The sequence below is a fragment of the Erythrolamprus reginae genome, chromosome 6, assembly GCF_031021105.1.
Source record: "Erythrolamprus reginae isolate rEryReg1 chromosome 6, rEryReg1.hap1, whole genome shotgun sequence".
NCBI lineage: Eukaryota > Metazoa > Chordata > Lepidosauria > Squamata > Dipsadidae > Erythrolamprus > Erythrolamprus reginae.
The window spans coordinates 58,405,716-58,430,848 of NC_091955.1; the positions used below are offsets into that span (position 1 = coordinate 58,405,716).

General features: G+C 38.7%; 1 protein-coding gene across 5 annotated transcripts in view; it reads left to right on the forward strand.

Annotated features, from left to right (window-relative positions):
* The window catches only part of CFAP54 (cilia and flagella associated protein 54), a 175,143-nt gene that overhangs the window by 78,830 nt on the left and 71,180 nt on the right, over positions 1–25,133 (forward strand). For 4 of the 5 annotated variants that reach the window (XR_011559487.1, XR_011559488.1, XM_070755886.1 and 1 more), the window contains exons 31-40: positions 1,950–2,076; positions 3,948–4,050; positions 9,254–9,354; positions 11,320–11,547; positions 13,915–14,051; positions 15,438–15,635; positions 16,923–17,083; positions 22,395–22,622; positions 23,741–23,964; positions 24,054–24,186. Coding sequence is in view for 3 of the 5 variants with exons in the window: in XM_070755886.1 (XP_070611987.1) it covers positions 1,950–2,076; positions 3,948–4,050; positions 9,254–9,354; positions 11,320–11,547; positions 13,915–14,051; positions 15,438–15,635; positions 16,923–17,083; positions 22,395–22,622; positions 23,741–23,964; positions 24,054–24,186 (1,640 nt within the window). In the remaining 2 variants the exon portion in view is untranslated. The remainder of the gene's footprint in view (positions 1–1,949; positions 2,077–3,947; positions 4,051–9,253; positions 9,355–11,319; positions 11,548–13,914; positions 14,052–15,437; positions 15,636–16,922; positions 17,084–22,394; positions 22,623–23,740; positions 23,965–24,053; positions 24,187–25,133) is intronic. The other variant, XM_070755887.1, reaches the window with a different exon arrangement.

Genomic DNA, 25,133 nt, shown 5'->3' on the forward strand with positions numbered 1-25,133 from the left:
CCCCCGGGATGGGTGAGTGGAGGGAGAGGGAGAAAGAGAGAGGGAGAGAGGGGGGAGAAAGAGAGAGAAAGAGATAGCAAGAGAGGGAGAGAGAGAGAAAGAGATAGGGAGAGAGGGGGGAGAGAAAGAGATAGCAAGAGAGGGAGAGAGAGAAAGAGAGAGGGAGAGAGGGGGGAGAGAGAGAGAGGGAGAGGGAGAAAGAGAGAGGGAGAGAGGGGGAGAGAGAGAGAAAGAGAGAGAGGGAGAGAGAGAAAGAGAGAGGGAGAGGGGGGAGAGATAGCAAGAGAGGGAGAGAGGGAAAGAGGGGGGGAGAGAGGGGGGAGAGAAAGAGAGAGGGAGAGAGAGAGAGGAGATAAAGGAAGAGGAGAGATAGAAAGGAAGAGAGAGAAAGAAAGGGATAGAAAGAGAGTGAGAGATGCTCAGTGAGCCTTTCTTTGAAGTTGCCTTTCTTTCTTTCTTTCTTTCTCTCTTTCTTTTGCTGTCTTGCTCTCTTGCTCTTTCATTCTTTTTTTCTCTCTTGCTTTCTTTCTTTCTCTTGCTTTCTCTCCTTCCATTTCTTTCATTCCCCCTCTCTATTTTTATTTCTCTTTCATTCTCTTTCTTTCTTTCTTTCTTTCTTTCTTGCTCTTTTTCTTTCTCTCTTTTACCTTCCCTTCCTCTATTTCTTCTTTTCTTTCTCCTTCCTACCTTCTTCCCTCCTTCCCTTCCTTCAGTCTTTCCTCTCTTACTCTCCCCTTTCATAAGTTTCCTTGCTTCCTTCCTCTGTTCCTGTCCCTTCCCCCTTTCTTTCTTTCTTTCTTTCTTTCTTTCTTTCTTTCCTTCCTTCCTTTCCTCCCTCCATTTCTTGCTTTCCTTTTCCTTCCTCCCTTCTTTCCTCCCTCATTCCCTTCTTTCACTCCTTCCTCTCTTACTCTCCCCTTTCACCCCTCCCCAAAGAAGGTAAATTTCATACATAATTGGTATGTCGCAAAATAAAGTAGTTTTAAAATGGTGGGGAGGGGGGCCCCCAGACACTTAGGCTGTATGGGGCCCCAAAATTCCTGATGGCGGCCCTGGCTCCACCCCTCCATAACCCCACCCCCATATGACCAAAGCCCCCCCCCCACCACCACCACCGGGCCATGGAAAACTGGTCTAGCTTAAAGCCGGTCCCTGGTGCAAAAAAGGTTGGGGACCTCTGCCATAAATAGTCTGGTACTAAGCCATGTAGGGCTTTATAGGTGATAGCCAGTCATGGGCTCCTCCCCCCCACATGGGGGGATGCTATCTGGGTAGCAGAAATGGCCCGGGAATGGCACGATCCATAGATTTCCAGCAAAAATCGCAATTTTTTGTTTCTACACATATACAGAAACAAAAATAGCTACAAAAATAGCTGAAATCTTGCTTGCGCTCGTGAGATTTCATTGATTTTTCACTGTGTTTTGCTTCTGTGCATGCGTGGAAGCAAAATACCGGCAGAAATAGCTGAAATCTCATGACATGGCTTGCTGCGCATGCGCAGAAGTCAAATCTCCTATGGGGCGCGCCAATACCAGCCGCCGAAGACCTTCCAGATATTGAGGTTAGTGGATACCCATCACTGGTGATAACCAACACCTTGAATTGTGACCGGAGACTAATTGGCAGCTAGTGCAGCATGTGGAGCATTGGTGTTATATGGGTATACTAATTAAAACCTCACCCATCCCTTTCCCACAATTCCCACCCCCACAATCCCCTCCCCTACAATGATGATAGTATAAAAATCGCAGAAAATCAATATAAAAGCATGAATATAAGTAAAACAGCCCTCGGCCCAGCCTGAGTCTGTGGGCTAGATTCAAGGCAACTTCCATTTGAAGTGATACAAATTAGTTTGATTAATCTATCAAGAAAAGTAATTTAAAATTAAAACTACTACATATATAATGGCATGGTTTAACTACACTTATTTTATATTTACACAGTACTGAAATTTAAGAAGAACTCTCGTTTCCTTGAATATTTTGTCATGCTAGTATTCAGATCACTAAATGACGATAAATTTTTGCGAATATTGGAGTGGTCTGATGATGTTCAAGAATATCTTAGAAAGTAGGTATAAAGTGTTTTGAATTGACAAATTCTGTCTGTGTTATGGACATGCAATTGCAGAAACTATAGCTACAACAATAGTTGATCTATTGAATGTACACTAGGAGCTTATGTCCCGTGGCAAATTCCTTGTGTTTCTAATCACACTTGGCCAATAAAGAATTACCGTATATACTCGAGTATAAGCCGAGTTTTTCAGCCCCAAAAATGGGCTGAAAAACCCGACCTCGGCTTATACTCGAGTCACCACAAGAGGGCGCCGAATCACCACAAGAGGGTGCCCCGCCAGCAAGCTAAAGGGTGGGGACGGGGACGGCATGAACTCTCTCCAGGCTTTAGAAGCCTCCAGCCAGAGAGAGAAGCAGATTTGTTACAGAGATCCACTTGGTACGGCAGCAGGGGAAGGAGGAGGAGGACAGCTCTTTCCTTTCCTCCTCCTCCCCCGCGGCTGTGGGCTATTCTGGGTCTCCTCCTCCTCATTTCCCTGCTGCCGTCCCAAGTGGATCTCTTTAGCAAATCTGCTTCCCTGCACAACACATGGGGCAATAAAGGGAGACGGAGGAGAGAGCCAGCAAGCTAAAGGGTGGGGGGACCGGGACCGGGATGGCATGAACTCTCTCCAGGCTTTAGAAGCCTCCAGCCGGAGAGAGAAGCAGATTTGTTAAAGAGATCCACTTGGTACGGCAGCAGGGGAAGGAGGAGAAGGAGGAGGAGGACAGCTCTTTCCTTTCCTCCTCCTCCCCCGCGGCTGTGGGCTATTCTGGGTCTCCTCCTCCTCCTTTCCCTGCTGCCGTCCCAAGTGGATCTCTTTAGCAAATCTGCTTCCCTGCACAACACATGGGGCAATAAAGGGAGATGAGGAGGAGGGAGAATCAGGGGTGGGAGATCCATCCAACGAGCCAGCCAGCAAGCTAAACGGGGATGGGGGGGGGGGGAACGGCATGAACTCTCTCCAGGCTTCGAAAAACTCAAGTTTAAAGACCCATGGGTTAGGGTTAAAAATGCAAGAGTTTTCAAACCTGGAAAGATTAAGGCTTGTGGACTTCAACTCCTACTCCTGAAGTAGCATGGCTGGTGCAGGAATTCTGGGAGTTGAAGTCCACTAGTCTTAAAACTGTCAAGTTTAAAGACCCCTGGGTTAGGTTTAGAAATAGGTTTTAGCTTAGTTGCTGATTGAGCTACTTTTTTTACTTTTTAATTTATTGTTATTACCAGATTGCTTTTGTTTACCCTCTTTTAAATTTACAGAGCTAATTTACTGGTTTTCTTTAAAATAAATATTCTAAAACATTTAATCTACTGATGTCTCAATTAATGTAATTTTATTGGTTTCCATTTTTATAAGTTACCAGTAGCCACTGCATTTTCTAACCTCGGCTTATACTCGGGTCAATAAGTTTTCCCAGTTTTTGTGGCAAAAACTGGTGCCTCGGCTTATACTTGGGTCGGCTTATACTCGAGTATATACGGTATGTTCTTCTTTCAATTGCATCATAATATCTTTTCATATTAATATGGCTGCTTAGATATACTTCCATAATTTGTAATGGGCATTAGTTATTATAGCAGTATCGCTAGACAGATATCTCAGTGGCTTCTTATTATATAGTTTATTTCTTATTTGTCTCTTTCTTAACTCCCCCTCTACCTTTTCTATGATGAAATCAGACTAATACTTTAATTAAAAATGTTTTGAAGCATAGCACATTCAGCCTTTCTTCATTTAAAGAAAACAGTGTATTATTTTACAAAAAGATGTGACAAAAATATTGGTAAAGTAATGCTCTAAATATTGAAAATAAACGTTCAAAGCTGCTGCTACTTTTTGAAAAAAACCTAATGTAGTAATGTTAGATGTTTTTGTTTCCTAGGCGCAATAGATTCCTTCTTGGTATCAAACAAATGCAAAAAAAGAAGAAGAAAGTTCGTGGATCTGCAGATGCAAGGAGGGCCGCTGCACAAGATATTTCAAAGGTTAATTTATTTTTTTAAGAAAGATTTTGAGATCTGTTAGTTATTTGAATAAAAATTCAGGAAGGATTACAATTTTTGTCATAGTTGAATATAAAATCAAATTCTGAAGTCACAAATTATAACTATTAGCAATCCACTCTACCAGTGAAAGTGAAATATATAAAATAATCTCATATAGAATATGTTCTGTATTAATGTTTGCTTTTTCACTCATGTTAAGATATATGAAGAGCTATGTACTGAAGCTATTAATATAACCATCTTTCAGCTGTGGCGAGGGGGGCGTTTGCCCAGGTTCGCCTGGTGCACCAGTTGCGGCCCTATCTGGACCGGGACTCATTGCTCACAGTCACTCATGCCCTCATCACCTCGAGGTTTGACTACTGTAATGCTCTCTACATGGGGCTACCTTTGAAAAGTGTTCGGAAACTTCAGATCGTGCAGAATGCAGCTGCGAGAGCAGTCATGGGCTTACCTAGGTATACCCATGTTTCGCCATCACTCCGCAGTTTGCATTGGCTGCCGATCAATTTCCGGTCACAATTCAAAGTGTTGGTTATGACCTTTAAAGCCCTTCATGGCACTGGACCAGAATATCTCCGAGACCGCCTTCTGCCGCACGAATCCCAGCGACCGATTAGGTCCCACAGAGTGGGCCTTCTCCGGGCCCCGTCAACTAAACAATGTCAGTTGGCGGGCCCCAGGGGAAGAGCCTTCTCTGTGGCATCCCCGACTCTCTGGAACCAACTCCCCCCAGAGATTAGAACTGCCCCTACTCTCCCTGCCTTCCGTAAACTCCTTAAAACCCACCTTTGCCATCAGGCATGGGGGAACTGAAATACCTCCCCCGGGCATGTACAATTTATGCATGGTATGTTTGTGTGTGTGTTTGTTAATAAATGGGGTTCTTTTTAAATCTTTTTAAATATTTTAAATTTATTTGGATTTGTCATGATTTGCTGTATCTTGCTGTGAGCCGCCCCGAGTCTGTGGAGAGGGGCGGCATACAAATCTAAATAATAAATAAATAAATATATGGTATTCGTGCTGACATAACACACTTTGGTGTTGGGAAGATGCAAATTAGCCCAATATGCATGAATGCATTTTGTAATTGTACGCACTATAAATTATGGAACTTCAGTTCTAAATTAAACGGAACAGTAAGATTATAGCTTTGGTGAGTGAGAAGATATTTCAAAGATTTATATCAAATAATAAGAATAAATTACAGCAGGCGCTACAGACTAATAATCAAGCATAAAAGTAGTCAGAATTTTTTTCCTACATGGTTCAGAGCAAGTACATCAGACATATAGTAACAGATTGAAGTATTCTATATATTGATTTAGAGGCACATTCATAACATTTTAAGTTTTACTAGGTTAGAGTTTTAATCTTTCCTTATGTTTAACCTGATCTATACTCCAAATACTTTCCTTTAAGCCTGTTTCCTTATTTACCTACCAAGATTGTAACAACTTATTTTCATTTTTCCAGACTGAGTTTAGATCACATATAATCTGCTTTTATTTCTGCCACTATCTCTTATGTGCTGTACAGTTTTTCCTTTCTTTCTAAACCAATGTTTCCCAACCTTGGCAACTTGAAGATATCTGGACTTCAACTCCCAGAATTCCCCAGCCAGCATTCGCTGGCTGGGGAATTCTGGGAGTTGAAGTCCAAATATCTTCAAGTTGCCAAGGTTGGGAAACACTGTTCTTAACCACTTTAACTTTCAAAATATTTTTACAGAGGCTTTTTTGGCTAAACGTACCTCAATACACATTTCTCTCCTTGAGATATTCAGCAATGACATCCAACAATAACAAAATACAGAAGAAAATTTCATCTCACCACAAACTTTAAATTATTTCTTCTTTGCTTCCTCATACTGTAGCTCTCAGCTGACTTTACTTTGTCCTGTCACTCTATGATTATTCAGCCTTTCTCCTGTGCCTTGTCATTTCCTTGCCTACCTTATGTCTTTTGTCTTGTTTGGACAAACTAATATGATCTAATCTCAAATACTTCCAGCTTCATCAGGGTGTTTGCAGGATTGCTAGCTAATGAGCAAATCAGTAACCAAATCATTAGTAATCTTGCCTTTATAATAATAATAATGGCCTATAATAAAGACCATTTTGGCCTTTATTTGGATTTTATTTATTAATTACCTACAAAATTAATTACTTACAAAAGTGTCTCGGACATCAACACCCTCGAAAACATCCAAAGATATTTCACCAGAAGAGCCCTTCACACCTCCTCTCGAAACAGAATACCCTACGAAAATAGACTAACAATCCTGGATCTAGAAAGCTTAGAACTACAACGCCTAAAACATGATTTAAGTATTGCCCACAAGATCATATGCTGCAATGTCCTGCCTGTCAATGACTACTTCAGCTTCAACCACAACAACACAAGAGCACGCAACAGATTCAAACTTAATATTAATCACTCCAAACCTGACTGTAAAAAATATGACTTTAGCAATCAAGTTGTCGAAGCATGGAACTCATTACCGGACTCAGTAGTGTCAACCCCTAACCCCCAACATTTTTCCCTTAGACTATCCACGATTGACCTCTCCAGATTCCTAAGAGGTCAGTAAGGGGCGTACATAAGTGCACTAGTGTGCCTTTCGCCCCCTGCCCAATTGTCTCTCCTTATCTCATATCTCATATATCTTTTCTTCCTTTCATATATCTTCTCCTCTATTTTTATATCTTTTCTTCTATCCTTTTCTTTATATATATTACTACATGTCTATTCTCTTCAATATGTATTGTGTATTGGACAAAATAAATACATAAATAATAAATAAAATAAATAAGCAGATAATAGAGATTTCTGTTTCTTTGAGAAAAGTTGTTAATCTACTTTATCATAACCTTGGTTTTTCTTAAAAATACTAACTGGTGGGAAAGTGTTAACAATTTTCTAGTCTATTACCACTGTCTTTTCTATATACAGTGAAGGAAGCATTTTCATTTTTCAGTTACCTCCACATATATGGGGGTAAGCCTCTGATAGGTCTGTTGAGGCCAGGAATTCCCCAGACTGAATTCCCTCCAGGATAGATGATAGGCAACTCATCTTGAACCTCCTGTAGACCACGAGGATGCTGAGGAGTTTTAGATCTAGTATCCCTCTCCACTCACCCCCACAAGGACTTCAGTACAATGAACAGGGTTGAATAAAACCTTTGTCTTCACTGATTTTCTGGAACAACCTCTAGGATTTGGATGTCCAAGAGGTGGCATATGGCATGTTCCATGAGACCACGTTTGACACTGTTGCTGGAGATAGGGCATTGTATGAAATGGTTTGGGTGATGGGAGAGGAACTCCAATGAGAGGCTGAATCGTATGGTGTTCAGCACCCAGTTGCCCGTAACTGTTGACACCCACTGGTCTATGAAGAGGCTCAATCTGCCTCTTCAATTTTGCTTGTAGTTGCTTGTGGAATTTTCCTGGTCTATCACGAAAGGAGTTCTTATCCTGCTGTCAGGACTGGCCCTGATTGTAATTCTTTCTCTGAGGAGGGTTTTCCTGGGTGTAACATAAGGACTGCCTCCTATAGAAAGGAATAGACCTCCTATCCGCTCTCCTGGTAGAAGAAGAATGTACCGTGTGCTTGTCCCTGTTCTTGATGAGAAGCAGGTTGTATGGCTCTCTAAAAAGCATGTCCCCTGAATAGGGGGATGCAGCTGGCCTTCACTTTGTTCTTAAGTCAGTCTGCCACTGGCGCAGCCACAGCAAGCGCCTGGATATGACTGCTGAGGCCAAGGCCTTAAAGGTATATTTTGCAGCATTAAGTGTCACATCTGCTGAGAACTGGCGGGGCAGCAGTGATCTTATTGAAGTCCTGATTCAAACAGGTCTCCTAGAGCTGGCAGTTTTGATTGCCTTTTCTGGGTCCACATAGGGCAGTGATGGTGAACCTATGGCAGGGGTGCCACAGTTGGCACGCAGAGCCAAATCTGCTGGCATGCAAGTGGTTGCCCTAGATCAGCTCCAAGGTGCATGTATGTGCCAGCCAGCTGATTTTTGGCTCACACAGAAGCTCTGAGAGGTAATTTTTGGCTTCAAGAGAGTATCCAGGGGGATGGGGGAGGGCATCCCCCTGGATACTTCAGGGAAACCTTTGGAGCCTGGGGAAGATGAGACATGAGCCTACTGGGCCCACCAGAAGTTGGGAAACAGGCCATTTCCGGCCTCCAGGGGGCCTCTGGGAGGCAGGGGAAACTGTTTTTGCCCTCCCCAGGCATTGAATTATGGGCATGCGCAATTGCACATGCACAATAGTGCACACCTACGCTCTTTCGGCACCCCGAGGAAAAAAAGATTTGCCATCACTGACATAGGGGAAGTCCAATTGAAAAAGAAGGCTACAGAGGCTGCCTGAATAATCCAGGCAGCTGTCTCTGGTGAGTCTTTTTGAATGCCAATTCAAATTACTTGTCCTCAGATTTCAAACCCTCTATGATGTCCCTTCATGTAAAGTGAGAAAGATGCTAGGGTTGCCATAGGGCTGTCTACTGATGGAACCTGTAACATCTGTATGAAATTTGGAGCATTGGCATAAATTTTTCTATTGTTACCACTGGGAGTGGGAATGGACTCCATAAATTGTTGTTGGGTTGCAGAGCCAGCTGAAGCTAGGAGGTTTTTGTTGTTGTTGTTTTGATTGTTTGTTTAGTTCAAATGGAAGTGGAAGTGGGCAAATTAGAAAGATAAAACTTTCCAGAAATCCGGAAAGTCCAAGAATGGATTTTTTGAAACAGCAACTGCCTGATGTGATTCTTCTCAAATCTGTCTGAGTCAAAAACTAGGAATGTGTGGAGAGGCAAGGAGAAATGGCCAAAAAACTATGACTTAGTAACTAGGCAGATCAGACAGTAGCAAACCATTCCTGGACTATCCCGCAACTACACTGAAAAAAAAAATCTTATTACTATGTTTGCGTAGATGTATATATTTATAAGACTTGTATGTTTCCAAATTTATTACAATTCATTATGATTGTTCATTATTCTCAGAATAGAATTGGTTTTATTTTATGAAGCTATTATTAGGATTTATTTGAGATAAAATGAATGCAGATTTATTGTTTGATCTCTTAATGGGGCTTTGGGTAACTGAAATTAATGTTTTAACATTTGTAATTATTACTATATAATGATTTCTTTACATAGATTATAGAATTATCAACACCCAGGAGGGGTTCCAAGAAGAAAAGTCTGCCTAAACAATCTACTAAATCACCAACCCAGGTCAAAACACCTGGTGCAAAACGGTAGCTTATTCTCCCTCCCCCTATAAATTACAATTGTATTTATGTTTAGGAATTTACAATATATTACACTTTATGACATATTATCATTAAATAAAAAAGAGGGCTGAATAATTTTTGCTTTCATTAATATTCACCAGTCTGAATTTTAAATGACTTAAAAATAAATTTGATTTTTAAGTCCAGAAAGAACATATGCACCAAGACAAATTCCTTGTGTGTGTAAACACACGTGGCCAATTAAAAAAAAAATTATATTCTATGATTGTGAACTTCAGAACTAGGACATCTCAATTTGACAACTACCTGTACATATGCACTGCTCAAAAAATAATAATAAAAGGAACACTTAAATAACACAACTCCAAGTAAACCAAACGTTGGTGAAATCAAACTGTCCACTTAGGAAGCAACACTGATTGACAATCAATTTCACATGCTGTTATGCACTTTCAACTTTCTACAGAACAAAGTTTTCAATGAGAATATTTCATTCATTCAGATCTAGGATGTGCTATTTGAGTGTCCCCTTTATTTTTTTGAGCAGTATATTTCCTGACTGTGAAAGCAATGCTATTTCTTCTTTGTTTTCCATTTTTTGTATTGTTAACATTATAATTTTTCTGTTGAAATTCCAGTCCATTATGTTTTTCTAATGTTAGTAAGTTCATTTCATCTTTCAGTGTTGAGCCTGTCCATATTCATGTTTTACATTCCACATTACAACTGTAATTCTGCCTTGGTGGCTTGGATTTTCTTTTCCTTCACAGCAACAGCACGAGCTAAATGTCTCAAAGGATTTAACTTAGTTGCTTCATAAACATCATTAGTTGCCCTATAGATCCTCAGCTCTTTCTCGGTAGCATATTAAGTGCCACCAAGCCTGAAGGGGCCATCACTTAGCACTATATTATTAATCAGTTTATCTTGTCTATCCATGTGGGTTTTGTTTATTACTGCATTCTCCCACAAACTCTGAAATGATATTTTTGCTGCTGCCACTAAAGTGATCATCAACATTCAGCATTTTCCTTATCACCATTATCTGATATAGATGCCTGTTGGTTTTAATTGGGCACATGGGATATTCTTCATGGCTTAGGTTCTACAGTTCGGAGTATATATTTTGGCCTATATTCCTGGAATTTTTAATTCTTCCCTATTAGGAACCTCCTATTGCCATAAGGCAGCATATCGGGACTTAAGAAAGTATACATGTATGTTTTTTGTGTGTGCCTATACCTTTCAATCAATATTGAACCCTGGTGATCGCCTGGACAAGTCCCTACAATTTTCTTGATGAGGTTTCAGCAGTGGTTTGCCATTGCTTGTTTCCCAGGGCTCTGAGAAAGTGATTGGCTCCAGGGTCACCCAGCTGGATTCATGCCTAAAGTGGAACTAGAAGTCATAATCTCTTCGTTTCTAGCCTGGTACCTTAACCATTGCACCAAAGTAGCTATTTACATATAGGAAATAATAGAAAATCATCTGGTAACAAAAATAATAGGAAAGAGTAGAGTAATGTTAATCTGTTAGATAATATTTGAAGTGATGAAGTTATGGAGACTGCTAATTCCATAACTTTGCTACATGAAAAGCAAAAGGTAAGCAAAGTCAGCTTAATAGAAACTACTGCTTTAAAGAGGCCCTTGTGTCTTGAACAAATTGCTAACTAGCAATGTTATAATGTGTATGATGAGGGCTTTATAAAGATATGTCCCTCTAGATCTGGTCTGGGGAACAAGCTGATCTAAAAGTTGTTTATTTCTTCTATATATGCGTTCTTTAGACTAAATTAATGAAATTTCATTTATTAATGTGGTGATGTAATGTCTACATCTTTATAGATGTAGATATCCATGTCCATATCTATATCATCAGGAATGTAATTGTTTCTATAGTCTTAAAATACGTTTTTCTTCTATTATTGCTTATCATTCAAGGAGCTGTCTCTATGATTTTATTTAGGAAACAAATAGAAGAGAAAAAAAAACTTGCTTTTGAAATGCTGATAATTAAGCTAAATATATGTTCTGATATCTACATAAGACGAAGAAGATATCGTCGTTTATATAATGAAGAAATGCCATGGCGAGCTCAGCTTAACATTTACCTGGCAATTGTTCATTTTAATTTGTTTAAAAAACGGACCCAAGAGCTCTGTAATACTGAAAATTTTGTACAAAGTCCAGAAAGGTAAAAAGTGAAAAGAATACCTAATGAGGCAATTTAATTCTGTCAGCCTCTTATTTTTTAAAAAATGTGTTTTATATATACAGTATTCTAAAATTCTTCTGTTCCATAGTCAGGTAGATTGTGTACAAATGGAGGTCAATCAACATCATAATTATCTTCCACAGGAGTGATTAACCAACTAAGTTCACATAAGGAACAAGGCATGTAATACTCTAGGTTGGGGTGTCGAATTTGTGGATTGGATGTTCACACGCTGGCTAACCTCTGCTCCCGGTTTAGCAAAGGGGAAAAAAGTTATGATATGTCACATCATGACAATGTGATGCCGCACGTTTGACACTCTTGCTCTAGGAAGTCTCAAGAGCATGCAACAGATTCAAACTTAATATTAACCGCTCCAAACTTGACTGTAAAAAATATTACTTTAACAATCGAGTTGTCGAAGCATGGAACTCATTACCGGACTCAATAGTGTCAACCCCTAACCCCCAACATTTCTCCTTTTGACTATCCACGATTGACCTCTCCAGGTTTCTAAGAGGTCAGTAAGGGGCGTACATAAGTGCACTAGTGTGCCTTTCGTCCCCTGTCCAATTGTCTTTCCTTTATCTCATATATCATATATATTTTCTTCCTTTCATATATTTTCTTCTTTATTTTTACATATTATCTTTATATATATTACTTCATGTCTATTCTCTTCCATATGTATTGTGTATTGGACAAATGAATAAATAAAATAAATACATTTCTAAGGAACTAAAAGCATGGCACAGAGAACTTTGAATCCATATAGAAAAGCCATTTGGAAATACTTAAGATATGGAAGCAAATTCCACCCACTATGAATACTCACATCCTTTATTGTTCTTCGCTGAAACCATATTTTAGATTTTCAGAAAAAAAAATCCTTGAAGCAATAAGAGAAAGACTTTGTGAAGCAACTCTTCAGCCTTTGCACAAGATAACAGGTTTTATGCAACTATTGTCAATTCATGACTTTGATGTTGTGAAATTGGGTTCTATTCATGGAAGTTTCAATAAAATCTGATATCTCAGTGAGAGCAACAATAAACTCACCTAAAGAGTGGAATTCTTAGATAATTTCTCCTTAGGCTCTGTCCAGTTTTCAGCCAAATGATGTAAATATCCTTGACATCATTTCCTTTTCAATTTCACAAATTTATGCTGAGGATTATTATTATCATCATCATCATCATCATCATCATCATCATCATCATCATTACCACCAGTACTAAAACTGCTACTATAGCCTTTGTAACAAACAAACTCAGACTTTTCTACATGCATTAAATTGATAGAATGTTGATTCAGATTTGAAATTTGTCTTGCTTATATAGATAATTTATTGTAAATAGAGTGATACCTCGTCTTACGAACTTAATTGGTTCCGGGACAAGGTTTGTAAGGTGAAAAGTTTGTAAGACGAAACAATGTTTCCCATAGGAATCAATGGAAAAGCGATTAATGCATGCAAGCCCAAAACTTACCCCTTTTGCCAGCTGAAGCGCACCTCCAGACTTCCGAGTTTTTGTGATGCTGCGATTTCGCTGAGGCTCCCCTCACTGGGAAACCCCACCTCCGGACTTCCGTTGCCAGCAAAGCGCTCATTTTTGTGCTGCTGGGATTCCCCTGCAGCATCGCAAAAACACAGAAGTCCAGAGGTGGTGTTTCCCATGGAGGGGAGCCTCAGGGGAATCCCAGCAGCGCAAAAATGGGCGCTTCGCTGGCAACAGAAGTCCGGAGGTGGGGCATCCCAGTGGCGGTGGCTTGGGTTTGTAAGGTGAAAATAGTTTGGAAGAAGAGGCAAAAAAATCTTAAACCCCGGGTTTGTATCTCGAAAAGTTTGTATGACGAGGGGTTTGTAAGACGAGGTATCACTGCACTAGAAAACTTTCATTTAAATTATTTAATACGAGCTGGTTGCAATCACCTGGCTTTTAAAAGATGTAGTTTAGAATGTTAACTTCTGACGTGAATGAAGAAAAAGAAAGAATATTAGCCAATATAACCGAGGCATATCCTATTGTTGCCATGCTATCCACAGGATTGATAACATGTCTTTAGATTAGGGGTGTCAAACTAGTGGCCTGTGGACCAGAAGTGTCATGCACAGGCCATGCCCACTCCAGCTCAGTGAATGGGAAAAGCGTCACAAACCGCCATGTGACGGCAATGTGATGTGGCAAGTTTGATACCTATGCTTCAGATGAAGTATTCTGTATCAAGAGTGTATAATAATAATAATAATAATAATAATAATAATAAATAATGATGATGATGATGATGTAATATTACTACATTTCAATTAATAAGTATGTGCTTGTGTATATTTTTGTTTTGCAGTTATAATGATCTCAACCCTGAAATATTCTCATTAAGCAATTCAGGCACAATTATAATAACAGTAGAGGAAGAAATCCCTGATTTTAAACATCTGGCTTTTAAAAGAACACTTTCAGGAAAAAGCAGTCGGAAAAATGGTAATATTATAGATAATAAAATGTGAATTTTCAATTATTGTGTTTTATGCAGTTATTTATTAAAATACATTAAGATATCCACAGTAATCCTCTTGGAACCTTGGATCCAGTACTTTAAGACAGGGAACAATAAACTTGGTATTATTGCATGTTGACTTTTGGAATAATTTTAACTTTTTTCTTTGAGTGGCTAACCTTTGGTCACTAGGTTTGAGTCAATGGAACACATAATCTATTAGCACTGAATGCTTCTGAGACTATCACTGAATTCTAATTTTGGAAGTGTCTGAAAATGTGTTCTAAATCTGGTTTTTCAGTATGCATAGATAATTATACCATTTGGCTATGTTGATATAGCTGATTTTCTGATTCCTTAAGGAACATTACTAGTCTGTGTGTTTTTTCTTTCACAGCCAATGTCTTAATTCAATCTATTCTCTAAAGCCTAACCATCTATACATTTTATCTTCTATAATCTTACTTGTATCTTGTATATTTGTTCCTGGATTCTTTGTTCTAGATGTACATTGTATTTTGAATCATCATTCTATTTTCTTCCTCTTTTCTCTCTTTCTTTTTTCTATTTTGCTACATTTTCTACTTCTGGGATTTTAATGGCTTTTGGTTGTTGATTCTTTCTAGTTATCTGCCTTGAGCTCACTATAGAAACTTTACTGTTTCTGTCTCTTCAGTAGTTATTTTGTTCTAGATGACCATTTGATCTTAATCTGCATTACCACAAACAAGGCTCTTGTTTGTCAGGTAATAGATAATAGTATTGCATCTTAAAAACCAGAATTATTGTAGTCAAATATTTAAAATAAGAATTGATGTTGTTTATCCAATTTCTGCTTAAAAACTTCCAGTATTGGAGCATTTACAACTTCTGGAGGCAAGCCGTTGCACTGATCAATTGTTCTAACTGTCAGGAAATTTCTCCTTAGTTCTAAGTTGCTTCTCTCCTTGATTAGTTTCCACCCATTCTTGTCTACCCTCAGGCAGTTTACTTTTTACTTTTGAATACTGCATGTCTTTCCTTCTTGAGACATTTCAGGAATTTCCTGAATTAATGGAAATGGAAACAATACTTTATGATATTACATATCTTTCAACAGAATGCCATTCCGTATCATTTGACAGCAACAATATAATGCATCACTGCTAATTCCTTTTGCACCATCAATCTTCTTTATTACTAGCAGCAGATAAGTAATCAAACACAGTCTTGGAGAAATGCTGAAAAACATTTCTTCAGATTTTTTTCTAGTTTGATCTTTTGTTAGGCTGGGACCAGTTATAAATTCTGGAGAAATACTTTCCCTGAATATTCTGCTGCTAACAGCTCATCTTCAATGTATATAACCTTCCTTGCTCTTCTTTGCCCAGACACCCCTGACCTTACTTCCCCTGCCTTCGACAATGGGCTTTCATTGCCTGCTTCTAGCCCTACATTAGAAAGTATTTCTTCAGGCACTGTTTCCAGCTCAAGCATACTTGACTACAATAGTTGTCTCTCCCCTGAAATTGATGCCATGAGTGAATCCACTGAACTGACTCAACACTCAACTTCAGACCAAGATTCAGGTGGGTTGCCACATGCATGTCGGGTACTTGACAATTTTTGAATTGATCGTATCGTCACAAATTAGGGATCTACTTTCAAAAAAGTATAATTTATTAACTCACAGCTAAACCTTCACTACATATTGCCAAGTTCTCTATCTGTGGACCTTGAAAAAATTATAATCTATACCTATGGCAAAGTTTATGGACAGATAAAATATCAAAACCGGCGTAGTTGTCAATAATCCATGGGAAATGGTAATTTTCATATAAAGCAAGAGAGTATACAAACTGAAGAACTCTAAAAGGAAGAATAATCTCATAGCAACTGGTAAGGAAGCCAATTGGTTTTCCTTGGTAATGTGGATTTAAGATAGCAGTTATAAACATTATAAAAGAAAGTTAATAATTTTCCTTTTATCATCTGGACAAGTCAGCTAAAAGGTTTGTTACATCTGTCCTATCATGCTTATTTATAGCATTTATAGCATTTAGACTTATATACCGCTTCATAGTGCTTTGACTGCCTTACAGAGCCAGTATATTGTCCCCAACAATCTGGGTCTTCATTTTACTCACCTCGGAAGGATAGAAGGCTGAGTCAACCTTGAGCTGGTGGTGAGATTTGAATTGCTGAACTACAGCTAGCAGATAGCTGAAGAAGCCTGCAGTGCTGCACTTAAACCACTATGCCACCCCGGCCCTCTGTTTATTATTTTTATTGAATCAAGTAACCAAATAAATGTAACATGTAACAACCCCTGGTCTGTGGATTGGCACTGAACTGCAGTATACCAGAAACTGGGCTGCGCAAACAAGCAAAGCCCCATTTGCAGGATGCAGGCAGCCCGTGAAACCATGCCCCCTCTGGTCCCTTTAAAAACCTCTCCCATGGACTCCATCCCTGATGCCCAAAAGGTTGGGGGGCCAATGCACTATAGTATTGGAAACATATTTTTTGGGGAAAGTAGAGTGAGGTATATACAGTATTCTCAAATGACTAAGTGAAGTGACTAATTCAGATTGTACCAAGAATCATCTTTCACTGATTAACACGTATTGATTGGAGATGTGGGTGTGATACTTATTTACTTAAAAACCTACCTTACATAGAGATTTAGGTATATATAGAATATTTTGTAGCATTTTCCTTTATCTTTGAAAAAATATTATTGTAATATACTAGTATAACTAACGACTTACTGTATAGACTTTGTCCTCTTAATAATAGGTTTAGAACTGTTTTTACAATTACTTTGTGAATTGCTATTAGTTAAACTCAGTGATTTTTGTTTGTTTTTATTTTAGAACTCATTATTTCTTCTGATCGTAGTTCTAAGTTGAGTGATAAAGACACTCCTCGACTGCCTCAAGGTTATATTACTGTTAAAGATCGTGAAAAAGCAAATTGTTATACTGCTGTCCTGGAACATTTCACGAAAATATTCCTATATTTTAGAAGAGCTGTGGTAATGTTAACTATATTTATAATTCTAGTAAACATATATCTCCTGAGCAAATAACATTCACACATTTGGCAAGAATATATTTCTGACAATTTCTAGTTTCTTGCTCCATTGCTTTGTTTTTCAAGATAAGAACTGTTTAAGAAAATAATGTAGGATAATTTAAAACTTTTTTTAGTTCATTCCCTCTATTTTTCCAGTGATTCATGGAAGTCAAATATTATTTCGCTGAAAGAGTAGTAGATGCTTGGAACAAACTTCCAGCAGACGTGGTTGGTAAATCCACAGTAACTGAATTTAAACATGCCTGGGATAAACATATATCCATCCTAAGATAAAACACAGGAAATAGTATAAGGGCAGACTAGATGGACCATGAGGTCTTTTTCTGCCGTCAGTCTTCTATGTTTCTATGTTTCATTACTAATCAGGTGCAATCTTTTTTTAAAAAGATTTTTTTATTTTTTCACCACCTTTACATAAACATCCACACATATACCATACAGTTTGATTTCAGAGAAGTTTGATTTACTTGGAGTTATATTCTGTTGCTGAAGTGTTCCCTTTATTTATATTTATTTTTGAGCTCTGTGTGTGTATGTGTATGTTTTTGTAGATTTTCATGGGTATATATATGTAGATTGTTCTGAGTTTGGGTTTTACCCCGTGTAATATTTTGAGTGTCTTTGCGACGTTTCGGCGAAATCACATTTGCCATCATCAGGCTGAAGTTATTAGCTTTGTGCTGCTTTGTATATGAACCATATAAATTTGAACCATATTCAAAGCAGCACAAAGGTAATAACTTCAGCCTGATGATGGCGAATGTGATTTCGCCGAAACGTCGCAAAGACACTCAAAATATTACAAGGGTTAAAACGAAAATAAGAACAATCTACATATATATATTAATTAACCTTTAATTTTCAATTTTCTTCCAAATTAGTCGCCATACATTCTCATTATTTCTTGTACCTCTTAATTTTAGGCCATGCTCCTACTTTACCTCAATTTATATCTTTACTCATCTTTTTTTATCTTTCCCCCTCTCATTTCCAAATGCCCTAAATTTCTGATCTTTTTCCCATGCGATATTTTTGACAAGGGAATGCAACTTTATTATTTATTTTTTAAATTTTAACTCATTTTCCATATTTAAACAAATTCTAATCTCATCACTACACTCCCATCCATTGGTTAATAACATTACTAACTTACCAATATGCAATAATAAAGGAAAACCCCCCCAAATATTTAAAGTCTCTACAACAAAAAATCCAATTTATAAAGTATATGATCTTGTATAGTGACCTTTAAAAATAATATATACAGCTCTATAATATTCCAACAGTTTCATTAATTATCTAACTCCTTTTCAACATTAAATCAATTTTATACATTATACAAATCTTTTATAAAAATAAATCTTATAGAGAAGGTCGTAAGGAGCTGCTGATACAGTTCTACAGAGGAATCATTGAGTCTGTCATCTGCACCTCTATAACTGTCTGGTTTGGTGCTGCAACCCAACAGGACCGACACAGACTTCAGAGGACAATCAGAACTGCAGAAAAAACAATTGCTGCCAACCTGCCTTCCATTGACGACCTGTATACTGCACGAGTCAAGAAGAGGGCGGGGAAAATATTTACTGACCCCTCGCATCCTGGACATAAACTGCTTCAACTCCTACCCTCAAAACGTCGCTACAGAGCACTGCACACCAAGACAACTAGACACAAGAACAGTTTTTCCCCGAACGCCATCACTCTACTAAACAAATAATTCCCTCAACACTGTCAGACTTTTTACTAAATCTGCACTTCTATCCTACTAGTTTTTCTCATCATTCCTATCATCCTTTTCCTCCCACTGTATGACTGTAACTTGTTGCTTGTATCCTAAGATTTTATTAATATTGATTGTTTCTTCATTGCTTATTTGACTCCTATGACAATCATTAAGTGTTGTACCACATGATTCTTGACAAATGTATCTTTTTCTTTTATGTACGCTGAGAGCATATGCATCAAGACAAATTCCTTGTGCGTCCAATCACACTTGGCCAATAAAATTCTATTCTATTCTATTCTATTCTATTCTAATTATTCAAATTTTCCAACAATTGATCTACTATAGTTTAATTTATTTCCCTTCTTTTCTTTATTCTTTTTTCCCTTTCATCATCAAAATTTAATTCAAACCATCATATAAAACTATGTAATATAAAATTATTAATTTATATTAAAAATACCAGAACGGCAGCCCCTTTGCTGGGAGTGCTTTCATCCCTGGCTGTCAGCAAAGGGGCTGCAGGAGAGGCAGGGCAGGCGTTCCCGAAGCGCTCGGAACGCCTGTCCTGCTCCTCTCATGAAGGGGCTGTGAGGGGCGGGGCGGGTGTTTCCGGAAGCGCTCGGCAAAAGCGCTCCCAGCGAAGTGGCTGTCAGAGCGCTTTCTCCGAGCACTTTGGGAACACCTGCCCCACCTCTCCTGCAGCCCCTTCACTGACAGCCCGGGACAAAAGCACCCCCAGTGAAGGGGCTATGAGAGGGGCTGAGCAGGTGTTCCCGACACGCTTGGAGAAAACCCTCTCACAGCCCCTTTCCTGGGAGCACTTTTGCCGAGCCAGCCCCTTTGCAGCTGCCCCTCTGCTCCAGCCCCGCCCTCCCAAAGGAGGTAGCAAAATCACGCATGGAGCCGCAGGTGTGGCCATGTTTCGGCGAGGTTTTTTTGCTTCCACGCATGCCAAAACACAGGTACACCTGTGGCTCCATGCACGATTTTGCTACCTCCACAGATTCAGAAGCAAAATCATGCTGACCCCCACTAGCACTCATGAGCCACTGCGGCAAGCCCAATTTAGCATTCCGGCTAGTAGCCCACCCCTAGTTTAAACCATTCATAAATTTTAATTTTCAATCCTTTTGTGATTATTCTGATTGAAACTACGCTTGCTTTTATTCCTCTCTCTCTTTGCATCAAAGCAAAAGCTTTATAGCTTTGCTTAATGGGAGACAATTTAAATCTAGTGTTCCGGCTAGCAGCCCACCCCTGGTTTAAACTAATTTAATAATATACTGTAATAATAGGAAATGTAGAAAATGATGCTTTTGCTAAATTAAATGGAATAGAATTTGCTTTTTTTCTGTAAGGATTTCTTTTTTTAAAAAAATCCTTAAATACAACATAGAACAATTTGTGAACAACTGGAATGGCTATTTTTAAACAGATCTTTTCCCCAACACAGATAAATAAATAAAAGATAGCAGAGTTAAACAATAATACAACATTATATGTCCCTGGAAGTTCTTAAATCGTCATAATTACTAATCAATCTACTGATTTTAGTGGTGCAAGAATCGGAAGATAGCTAAAATAATTTCTAGATAGCTGATTGCAAAAGTAAACAAGAATTCTAATTTACATTTAACACAAAGTTATAGTTGTTGATATGGCATGGTATGCTAAGCACACAATATGGATTAATATTAAGGCCACTAATCATTGTCCAACAAATCATAGTTTTAAGAAAAACCTTACTTTATAATATCGATAGCATTTAGACTTATATATCGCTTCACAGTGCTTTTACAGCCCTCTCTAAATGGTTTACAGAGTTGTCATATTGCCCCCAACAATCTGGGTCCTTATTTTACCCACCTCGGAAGGATGGAAGAGTGAGCCAACCTTGAGACAGTGAGACTCAAACTGCCAAACTGCTGGCAATTGGCAATCAGCAGAAGTAGCCTGCAGTACAGCATTCTAACCACAGCTGTTATCAAATCAAACCTTTATTGTCAATGCACAACATATGTACAATGAAATACACACACACACACGTGCACACACACACACACTGCATGCATACATACATACATACATACACTGTTAGATGAGGCTAAACCATACAGAAAAGGGAATAATAGCCATGATTTAGATTAGAAATTCACGATGGTTTATAACATTCATTCCAGTATTATAGTTTATTTATACAAGTGGTTAATTTAATATCTAAAAGTTCTTATGGCAAGCTGCTAATCTTTTATAATATGCATTAGGTGCAAATTAATTAGGAAAAATTGCTCCTAACTTGTGGCGCTAGATACCTGTTAAAAGAGATGAGAAACATGGTTGTTTCATTAAGCTTTTGGAGAACAAGTTCTATACCTATTCCTCTTTTAATTTAATTTCCTCAATTAATTGGTTGTATTTAGGTTTTAAATATTTTGATCGCCAATATATGGATGGTTGCATTTCAGTGTATGCTTTTTGTATTGTAACTATTTTCTAATTGTCACTGTGGTATTGCTTTAGTCAACTTCTTTTACCTACATTAGCCCACATGATGAATTTTTGGAATTGTAGATTGTTCAATTGAAAGTTGAATGGTTGACTGGAATGGGTTATAAATAAATAAATAATTGGCTTACATAAACAAAAATCTTGCTCGGTATTGCTTTAGAAGTCTGTGCTAGGTAGTTCTAATAAAACAGTTATAATACATGTGAAATATATACCGACTAGTATCTTAAAGCAATGAAATAGTTTAGTCAGCAGATTTCTTACAAATGAACACACTTAAATGTGAAGTTTTTTTACAAGTGGAAATTGGATTTATACTTACTACCCTGTTTCCCCGATAGTAAGACACCCCCGATTGTAAGACGTATCGGGGGTTTCAGGGGGGTCGGCTAATATAAGCCGTACCCCGAAAGTAAGACATATGTCTTACTTTTGGGGAAACACGGGGGTATTGCCGCCTCCCTCTCATCTATCTGCGCGCCGCCTCCTGCCCACGTCCGCACCGTCCCCCTCTCCATATGTCACCGCGTCTGCCACTTCCCTCTGATCTTAATGCGCGCCACCTCCTGCCCACTTCCACGCCGCCCCCCTCTCCATACGTCACCGCGCCGTCCCCCTCTCCATACGTCACCGCGCCGTCCCCCTCTCCATACGTCACCGCGCCGTCCCCTGCACTTGTCACTGCCGCCTCCTGCTTAAAATACGGTAATGCACACAGTATTAATCATACATCAGTAAAACATACACACTGGCATACTGGGGTATCATCTGCTGTTTTGTGGTGAATACAATACTGTTCAGGTTGTAAATAAATGTTAATTTTATGGTTAAAACAAAAAATTTGACAATTTTTTTCCCAATATAAGACATACCCCGAAAGTAAGACATAGTGGGGCTTTTGGGGATAAAAAGAAAGTAAGACACTGTCTTACTTTCGGGGAAACACGGTATTTAAATCACTGTGATATCCAACTCCTACTTGTTAATTGTGCATTTGATAAATATGATCCAGGTTCTTGCCCATCGGGGTCGCCACTGGACATTGCTTCAGAATGCCTGCCGAGACCTTTGGAACCATACTCGGGAAATACAAATGACTATGAAGCATACAGGATCTTGTTATGCACCTTTTCCTGTTAACAAGGATATTTTTCTGAAGACCGTTTGGTTACCATACTATATGGCATCAGATGCCTTGCTTAGTATGATAGTTGAGATTCAAGATAACAATTATATTAAGGTAAATATATTTTTACTTCTGCAATTAATGTAATGCATGTTTTTTTATATATTTTAAGCAACTAAACAAAGATTAGCAATTCATTTTAATTGTGTGCATTTTACATTTAAAAATATCACAGAAAAAATACTTTACGTGCAATATGATTACACTGTTTTTCTTATTCAATGTAAATGAATTTGGGTTCATTTCTCAAGAAAGATAAATGTTTTGTGAAAATCTGATGTAGCAGTCGTCTTATACTAGGTTTTGTTTATTTTATGTGCTCAAAAAAGGGAGATTTTTTTTTTTTAAAGCAGAAGATAACACAAGGAAATCTTGGAAGAATAGGAACATGAATTTGCAAGAATGCACTGAATACAGTATTTGTGCAATTAAAAGTTCTGAATTTGTGCATTAGAATGTATGCCACTTCCTCTGTCTTTGTGTATGAATCATTATAGTTGCAGGAATTTGCTGAATTAAACAATCTTGGTAGATCTGCTCAACATGGGTTTCATAAAAAATACGAAACAAATGTCATTGTTAATGCCATCTTAGATAATATCTGCTTCACTATACACAATTTGGGAATGGTCACAAGGACCAGGATGTCTCTCTAACATGTTCATATTCTAACATCCAGTATAATTAATGTGGCCACTGTATTTGTTAAAGGGAGAGGTACATATAACAATAGCAATAGCACTTAGAGTTATATAATGCTTCACAGTGCTTTACAGCCCTCTTTAAGCGGTTTACAGAATCAGCCTATTTTCCCCAACAATCTGGGTCCTCATTTTACCCACCTCAGAAGGATGGAAGGCTGAGTCAACCTTGAGCCTGATTAGATTAGATCTGCCAAACTGCTGGCAGCCACTGCATTACCTCGGCTCTTAACATAGCTTATGTTAGTAAACATTGAAGACTAACAAAATATAATATTGTTATGAGTTTGCTACTAATATAAATCAGGGATACATGCAATATTATTAAAAATTGAAATGTTTATGAACAATATACTTGATATAATGTAAAGAAAATTTACATAAGTGCTAGTTGAGTTTGTACTTGATATTTGTATGATGATTTGCTTGCAAAAGGAGATAAGAAATTATGACCTCTGTTTAAACTTACAGATTATTGAGCCCAAGGGAAATTTTAGTGTTCCAAGCTGCACAGGAGGTATTATTGATGATGAAGGGGGTTCCAACCTTTCTTTTGAGCATCCCCTTGACGATGTGAACATTATAGATTTCCAAGGAATTCGTCACTTCATTCTGCAAACTCTTGAGTTTCTGTTTCGTTTGAAGAAATGGGAATCACTAGTTCACATTGCTATGCAATTTAACACAATTACACAGTAAGTAACATAAAGTGACTTTAGGGAAGAGATGATTTTAAAAAATATATTAACAATATTTATTATAAAATGCATCTAATTTTTTCTAGTGAGAGATATACGGAGCAAGTAACTCCGGTGTTGGTATTTGCCCAGAGACAGCTGCTGGGAAAAAAACAACTCCATGAGTCAGATAATGAAGAGTCTTGCTCAGAAGAATTAATCACTAATACTGGAGAAAAGGTAAAGTACTTTAGATCAGTGTTTCCCAACCTTTTTTGAGCTGCGGCACATTATTCACATTTACAAAATCCTGGGGAACATTGTGTGTGTGGGGGGGGGTGGCACTAAAAAAAAGTTTGGACAAAAAAAATCTCTCTCTTCCTCCCTTTCGCTCTATTTCTCTCTCTCCCTCTTTCTCTCTCTCCCTTCCTTCCTCTTTCTTTCCCCCTCTCTCTCCATCTCTTTGTTTCTCCCTTCCTTCCTCTCTTTTTTGCCCTCCTTCTCTCTCCCTCCTTCCCTCCCTCTATGTCTTTTCCTCACCCTCCTTCCCCCTCTTTCTCCCTCTCTCCATCTCTCTTTGTTTCTCCCTTCCTTCCTCTCTTTTTTGCCCTCCTTCTCTCTCCCTCCTTCCCTCCCTCTATGTCTTTCCCTCACCCTCCTTCCCCCTCTTTCTCCCTCTCTCTCCATCTCTCTTTGTTTCTCCCTTCCTTCCTCTCTTTTTTGCCCTCCTTCTCTCTCCCTCCTTCCCTCCCTCTATGTCTTTCCCTCCCCCTCCTTCCCCTCCCCCTTTTTTTTTGCAAAACCCGGGAGTCTTTCTTCTGCAAATGGGGAGCAGACTGAGGATCAGGCAGCAGCTACAAAACGTAAAAGCTATCGAAAACGGTTCCAAATAGCTGAGTTCAGTCTTTTTTTAAAGCGCTGGCGAAAAGATGCAGCTTTCTCAAAGGACGGCTCCGTCAAACCGCGGAAGAACAAAAGGCTCTTCCCACGCCGAGGCTTAAAGCGGGAAGAAATTGGGGTGGAAAGACCCCCAAAAGTGTTAACTCCCGAACTATTCGCACCCAGGGCAAATGTGGGAAGGAGGTGCTCGCTCCAAAGGGGCCCAAATACCAGCTCGCAAAAAGGGCCGCAGAGTTTTGCTTCCCCTCCACATCTCTATTTGAAGCTGCGGGTGGGGAGAAATGGGG